At 45.5% G+C, this 7,253-nt stretch overlaps 2 protein-coding genes across 2 annotated transcripts; both read right to left on the bottom strand.

Annotated features, from left to right (window-relative positions):
• Positions 1 to 878: 878 nt before the first annotated feature.
• LOC106808313 (uncharacterized protein C15orf41 homolog) lies at positions 879 to 2,896 on the bottom strand. Its single transcript, XM_014811016.1, has 4 exons — positions 2,888 to 2,896; positions 2,575 to 2,712; positions 1,548 to 1,667; positions 879 to 992 (listed from the first exon to the last, which is right to left on the bottom strand). The coding sequence occupies exons 1-4, from the start codon at positions 2,894 to 2,896 to the stop codon at positions 879 to 881; spliced, it is 381 nt and encodes a 126-aa protein (XP_014666502.1).
• A 94-nt stretch (positions 2,897 to 2,990) lies between these two features.
• Positions 2,991 to 4,233, bottom strand: LOC106810950 (uncharacterized protein C15orf41-like). Its single transcript, XM_014814475.1, has 2 exons — positions 3,636 to 4,233; positions 2,991 to 3,165 (listed from the first exon to the last, which is right to left on the bottom strand). Exons 1-2 carry the CDS (start codon positions 3,871 to 3,873, stop codon positions 3,050 to 3,052), a joined length of 354 nt encoding a protein of 117 aa, XP_014669961.1. The 5' UTR covers positions 3,874 to 4,233; the 3' UTR covers positions 2,991 to 3,049.
• Positions 4,234 to 7,253: the final 3,020 nt, after the last annotated feature.

The following is a 7,253-nucleotide window of genomic DNA, read 5'->3' as shown; positions in this document are numbered from 1 at the left end:
ACGGCACGCCGTCATGCAGCAGCAGCTGCAGCAGCCGTACATGTGCCTGCGCACGGAGAACAACTTCCTCTTCACGTTCCGGCAGTTCTCCGGGCAGCTGTACATGGCCGCGAACGGCGACGGCGACGAGACGGACGCGTTCCTCGCGCGCAAGCTTCTACGCTCCACCACATACTGCTCTTCCTCTACGGCCACGCCGCGGCGCCATCGTCAAGCCGAGCGCACGATCGAGCGGCGGCAGCGCGCTGGAGCTTCGTCGCCTCGCTGCTCGCGACCTGCGTCGACCTGCAGCGGCACGAGCAGGCGTTCATGGCGGACGCCGTCGAGCGGGCTGCGCTCGAAGCAGGCGCTGAGCGCGCGCACGGTGCGGCTCGCCGAGACCGCGCTCGGCAAGCTGCGCTCGAGCGTGGACGCGAGCGCGCACCACGCGCTGCTTGTCGTCGACACCAAGCTGCTCGCGCAGTACTCGTGCGGCGCGGCCGCGGGCCTGCACGCGTCCGACATGCTGATGCTCGTCGCGCTGCTGCAGAGCTGCTTGCGGTGTGAGCGTCGGCACGGCAGCGGCTGCAGCAGCCTCTCAGACAGCGGCGGCGAGCGCTTCTACACGCCGGCGCGTCGCGCGCGCGCGCGCGTCCCGCCACGTCGCCGCCGTCCGCGCGTCCCCGCCGCGTCGCGGCTTGAGCTCGACGCGATGTTCGTGCCGAACGCCGACCTCTCGCTCAATTACTCGCACACGTGGTCGGACCTCGACGCCGAGTTCTCGCGCAGCGGCGGCCGCTCGACGACGCAGAGCCGCGGCTGAGCGTCTCCGAGGACGACTACCAGTGCGTCGGCGTCTACCTGTCCGGCGGCGCGGCGGCGTGCACGCCCGCCGTCGCTCACTGTCTGCGCGTCGCGCCGGCCATCTCGCTCGTTGTCGTCGGCAACAACGAGCGCGACCGCACGCCCGCAGCAATCGCCGCGTCGCTGGCCGCCTCGACGACCCCCTGCGACTGCGCACGACAGCGGCAGGGGCGCCGCCGAGCCGCTCGAGAAGAGCGTGCGCAGGTGCTGGATGCGAGGAGGCGGGCTGCCGGCTACGAGGCGCGCGAGAAGGTGTGGCGCGGCGTGCAGGCCGCGAGGGACGCGGTGCTGGCCGCCGGCGTGCTGCATCCGCCCGCGACGCGCGGCGCCACACATACACACACAGTTACAGCGTCAAATAAACGCACACACTGGCCAACGTCTGACAATCTCAAACAGTGAACTAAGCCGTGTCTATATTGTAAAGAAAACTATATTACAATGTTATTAAATGAAGGTACTGTTGGACTGTAAACTGAAAATTTGTACATTCTAACCCCCCCTAAAATTTTCTCTCAACGGATTTAGACGTGTCACAAAATCGACCCTGGGACTGTGAAATCCACGAAGATTCTCATCCCTGTATATATGTTGTTTTTATCTGCTTTTCTCATCATCATAGAGATAGTAAAATTTGCAGCAGGTTGCTCAAAGGATGTCCAAATACACTAGTGGATGTCTATCTATTACGATATGGTACATACCGTAAGTATTTCTTGTAGCTTATACTCATACTCATATCCTATAGACCTCCTGATGCTATCAACTACAGGACCATAATGAGCATCCTCCAATACACAAAGTTGGACTTCGTCTGCAAGTATCTGCAATGATGAAACATGATCAGGGATAAGAATTATCCAGGAAAATTATTCTGAAACCATGATTGAACAAAACATGATGGCAAGCACCCCAAACTTTATTACTCTATAGTTTTACCTATATTCAGAATGATCAAATCAGGGAAAACATGGGGTGGGAGGCCAACCCAGCATCCTTATAGACGGAGGCAATAGGACAGTACTGTTGGGTTGGGAGAAAGTGGTACTTCTATGGTTTTCTCATCTTTCTGCTTGGGCAAGTAAGTTCACTGCCTGTTTTTTCTCTGCAGCAAGTACTTACTGCCTGGCAAAAAAGTTTATTTCAAACCATATGTGTGACTTTGGCAATAAAACTTGTCAACATTTCATCATTCTTTTTTGCAATAGCTAGCAGATGTATTACTATTACAACAGGAACATGCCCTATAAGCTAGTGTTTGTCTTCTAACAAAATACCATGAAACCACCCATAGGCCTATTCCTACAGCACACAAGGCCATAATAAAAATATTGTTTGTTTGCCCTCACCCGACCGACCCGCCAAAATGGGGCCGACTCAAAAAATTTTATTGGTCTTTTTTTCGTTTTCTTTTTACAAATTGTATAAAATTTTGTTTCACTGTACATTATATAAATCCTGTAGGCAATACATTATATGTACCAAGCAAAAGAAACATTCAGCATAAAAGATATCTCCAGACCACACAATCACACCCGAGCACGTATACACATGCCAGAGCATGCTGAATTTGTAAAAAGACCCCTTCAAAAAAATGCCTACCTACCTATCCAAACTTTTCAGCCTGGGTCGGGTGAGAGCAAACAAAGATTTTTTTAATTGGGGCCCAAACGACTAACAGCTCGACCTCTGGGGCCTTTGGCAGAAAGCATCAGGATGAGCATAGCTTACAGGATCATCTATGGTTGCGGTGTCCTTCATCATCTGTGATAGCATACTGCGAGACGGAGGCTTTCCATCAGCATCTGTGCAGTGTTTCTCAAGGATGATCCGAGCCAGCACAACAGGTGACACGTTTAACTTGTCTGCCTGTGTTATAAGAAAACCTGCAAACAATTTCATATATTATCACGTTAGCAATAAGCAGGCACATTGAATCTTAACATGTATTCAATTATTATAATATATATATATATATATATCCAGTTTAAGTGTGATTTCACAACCTTTGGTATAAGAATTTTTCTCCAAATAACATGGAAACCAATACCATGCTTGTTAATGTTGTTTTTAGATTTATTGACAGGTAGATAATCACAGGAGTTATATGTGTGCCAAAGTGAGGCTGATAGGGTCTATGTCCCCCAGGGTACTATCGAAGGGTAACCTGGGTACGGTTCGATATATCGGAAAGTACCTCGGGGTACTATACGATATTTCGCTGCGTACCCTGCATTGTCCCACTGTATCCTGACTTTATGCTCCTGTTCCTTGTTTCCGGTCCGTTTCCGCAAAATATTCGTTTCAGTATTCGCACTTCTTCTGGAAATTGTATGTATCACCGTGTAATTATGCAACATGCAGGGTGATAGCACTGTTGTGCCCGTTGGTGGTGTACATTTGGAAAGATTTCTCTCACATCATGAATATTTGAAATATATGAAAATGAATATGAAAATGAAAATATGAATATATGCAAAAGGAAAAAGAAAAAATATAGTCAAACATAGCATAAACATTTTTATTGGATTGCAATGTTTTGAGGTTTCTTCTATGTGATGTAGTAACTTGACAGAGTGTATTACGACATCAGTTGGCTGAAAATCAGGGTACGGTGGGACAATGCAGGGTACGCAGCGACATATCGTATAGTACCCCCTAGGTAATTTCCGATATATCGAACCGTACCCAGGGTACCCTCCGATAGTACCCTGGGGGACATAGACCCTATCAGCCAAAGTGAGACCTGCCAAAAATCCCAGCTTGGTGTAAAACGGCTAACATTGGCAAACCTGGCGGTTCAGTTCCTGCTGCCTCACTGTAGGCATTGTAGTACGCTTCAACTGCTGCCGAGGAATGATGTTGTGGATAGGACTTCTTTGTATATCGCTGGTATGCCTGAGACACAATGCTGTATAAAGTCTCATTGGATATAGATGGGTAGATTCCAGAAAGGTACTGCACACAGTTTCTGTTATAGTTTTGCTTCTCAGCTGCACTGATGATTTCACTATAGGCGGACAACTTCATTTTATCAAATCGCCTTTCTGATTGTCACTTGTCTCGTTTGTAACTCCTTGTTTTCTAAATGTTCTGTTTATAACTGACAAACAAATTTGGCGAATATTCTATCTTGTTTCCTCCCGAATCAGAATCAAGCTCTCGCTAGGTGATGCAATGACACAATCAGATCTACGATTGCAATGGACATTACAAGCCAGAAAGGGATGGCTACGTAAAAATATGATAGTTGTTTAAAATACTCTAGCCGCCCACACAGCAATACTTGGAAAACTAGCTTCAAAAAAACGCAGGCAAGATATCCTGATTTGCGCACCATACTGGGTTCATTTCTAAAGATTCCATTTTTGCAGTGCGCTATCATTTCAAACACAATGTATATAAGTATAAAGCAGTCAAAAATCCACATGGGGATGAACACGATAAACCAGTTCCAGTTGGTTTTTTCATCCAGCCGCAGAGCCAGTAGAATCAAAAAGACTAGCAACATAAACGATGTAAACAATGCTCTTGGGACCATCGCCATCATGTCAGTCGACGGCACACAAATTTAGGACGCATTACACGCCTACTACTACTAGACGATTCAACGCTTGAGTTGCCCTGCCTTCGACGTTTACATGTTGTCGCACAGCTGAGGAGCTCGATCACCTCAAAATTATATTAGAATTGGACACGTACGATACGCATGTACGTAAGAAAATTAACCGGGCATCTTGCAAACTCGCAAAAATCAGCAATCTTCTATAAATTGAACCGCCCACAGTCGGACACCTTAATTCCTCACGGCTGTGAAAGATACCGTATTAAAAAGACTTGTAACCCGTCTATCAGTCTATGGTCTATACCCATCTATCAACTGATGGTGATATAGTGATGCTCATTTGTTACGACGTCAACATCAACGCTAATTTCTTTTATCATTAAAATATTTTCTTTCGAAGCATTGTACAAGACTTGCTGCAAGACGTGCCCGCATCAGGTAAGCAAATACCGGTACATTGAGAAAAAAATTCAAAGGCTAAGAGACACCCCAGTCTTGTAGTTGTTGTTATTTTTAGCATACCAGGGCGTTACAAATACAAGTTGTGCGTTTTGCGGCTTGATGATTGATGACTCACCTCATCAATCATCTAGATGACAGGCACTTGGAGCGTTTCAATAAAATATAAATAAATACGAAATCTATTTACTACCAAAGTCTTAATGTTTCTCTACTCTCCTTGACCTATTATTGCCGACAATTTCCTGTAAATGCCGTCCAAATGCTCCTCTGCAAACACGCTGGCCGCCGCACGCTAGCTGCTGCACACTGACACATAAATATATATTTATTTATAAATTATAAAAATAATATATATATTTATGTGTCAGTGTGCAGCAGCTAGCGTGCGGTGTAAATACATTTCGTGTTTATTTACTTTTTTTATTTTTATTGAGACGTTCCAAGTACCTGTGATCTAGATGAGCAACCTAGCAACCTGGGTATATATTACGAAACGTCGGAGCTATATATTCATTAATGCAGCACCCTTCACGCCGTGCACCCATATAACAATCCTGACAACATACCCCGTGGGGGGGAGCACTCCATATATATTGCATGGTAGGTATGTGCCGCAGGAGAGACCCATATTTTCCGTTATTTTTGCCGTTCCGGAGACCATAGTTTTTAACATTTCCGTTCCAGTGCATCGTACTTCAGAATACGTTGAAGCTGGGCCGTGAAGGCATGCATGCAACGCATGCACATATGGATGGATGGATGGTCAGCTGCTGCTGCTGTTTTTGTTTTCGACCCCCATTTTCGAACATAGCCAGTTCCAGAGCATCCCATATTCAACAAACATTAGTTCCAGAGACCCCCATTTTCAGGTCTGAGTTCGTGCCAGAGCGCCCCATTTTTGACTTCGCAGTAGCACATATCTACCATAATGTGGGGGTGAGTGCCCCCCCCCCCTTCCCAGCAACATGCATGTTCACTGTCAACCACACATGATTACCCCAAATAACACGGACTTTAACGGATGACCATTCCACATTTTTTAAATACATTCTATCATATAACATGATCGTGTGACATTATTAGGTGTATGTTATTCATATACAATTATGTAGGAGCAGCCATATCTCTGTGGACCTGCTGGCTCCCATCTCAACTCTTAGGTGTTGTGTGCCTTAATTTTTCTCCTCAATCCCTCTCATGTGAATGCTGCCAGCAGTGTGTCCCATTGCCTGCACACCCATCTTATTCTTCTATCTGCTCTCAGCATGTCTCCTTGCTTTCTCGGTTCCCACCCTCCCTCCTACACATTCTGTCACTGGCTGATATGCTCCCAGTGCACCTTGGAGGAATACGAATACCGATCCTCTGTCATGTCACATTGTCACAGCCTTTAGTTGCTACCCTGGTATGTCTCTTCATTATTGGGCCACTTTGTACGGAATTTTGGACTGGACATAACAACCTTTCTTATCTCAACCTCAAACTCTGACAACCACGTCTCTACAATTTTACTTCTTACTTTGACTGACTGTCCTTTCCAAAGCTGGTGACCACTTTGTTCACAAACTGACATGTACGTACCATGACCATCTCAATTCACATACAGTTTCCATTTGTTTCCCATGCATCCACATGTACAATCGTGAAGTGATGACAAAAATTGTGTACTGGGTTGTAGCACATGCTTATAATTTGTATTACATTGTAATTAGATTCTTATACTTTACAAATAATCAGTGAATTAATGTGTGACAATGATGAGTCTTCCCCTTTTTTGAGACTTTTCCTTTATGAGGCTGTTTTACTTCATAACTTTGACAAGTATATATTGATGTATATTTAATTAATATTGATATTGATCATATACAATGACAGAGGAGGTAAGGGGGATATGGGAAAGCTAGGGTGAAGTCATTGGGGAGAGGGAGAATATGAGGAGAGGTATGGGTAGGAGGAGGCGGAATAGATGGATGGGAAGGGAAGTGCAAGTAAACTTTTTGTGAACTTCAAAGCCATTGCAGGCGGTGAATTAATTGATTGTACGGCAGATTATAATTTTATTTGGATGGCATTTTATGTGTCATAAACAAATATAAAAGCAAAGCAACCCAAAAGAGGTTCTGCATTAATTGATGCTCTTAATTTCACCGTCATTATCAATTGCAACTTATATAAGTGAATCCCTGTAAAAAGTATTAAGTTGTAATAATTATGCTAGACCTTCTTTAGATCAGGAGCGTAGCTACGGGGGGGCCTGGGGGGGGGCACGTGCCCCCCACCAATTTTCTGTGCCCCCCCCAGGTGCCCCCCCACTGAAAATTCATTCTTGATAAAAAAAAATTGAATTAAAAACAATGCCGTTAGAACAGTATAATACAACAAA

Source organism: Priapulus caudatus, unplaced genomic scaffold (genome assembly GCF_000485595.1).
Source record: "Priapulus caudatus unplaced genomic scaffold, Priapulus_caudatus-5.0.1 Scaffold1, whole genome shotgun sequence".
NCBI lineage: Eukaryota > Metazoa > Priapulida > Priapulimorpha > Priapulimorphida > Priapulidae > Priapulus > Priapulus caudatus.
Note: the sequence above shows the minus strand (reverse complement) of the source record. Positions and strands in the feature narration are given on the sequence as shown.

Excerpts from the sequence above, each read along its gene's own strand:
- LOC106808313 (XM_014811016.1), bottom strand. Across the intron at positions 1,668-2,574 it reads CCGCAACCATAGATGATCCT|ATACTTGCAGACGAAGTCCA; the intron begins GTAAGCTATGCT and ends TCATCATTGCAG. Across the intron at positions 993-1,547 it reads AGCTACAAGAAATACTTACG|TCGCAGGGGGTCGTCGAGGC; the intron begins GTATGTACCATA and ends TGTCGTGCGCAG.
- LOC106810950 (XM_014814475.1), bottom strand. The coding sequence starts at position 3,873 with ATGAAGTTGTCCGCCTATAGTGAAATCATCAGTGCAGCTGAGAAGCAA. Across the intron at positions 3,166-3,635 it reads AGCAGGAACTGAACCGCCAG|AAGAAGTGCGAATACTGAAA; the intron begins GTTTGCCAATGT and ends TACAATTTCCAG.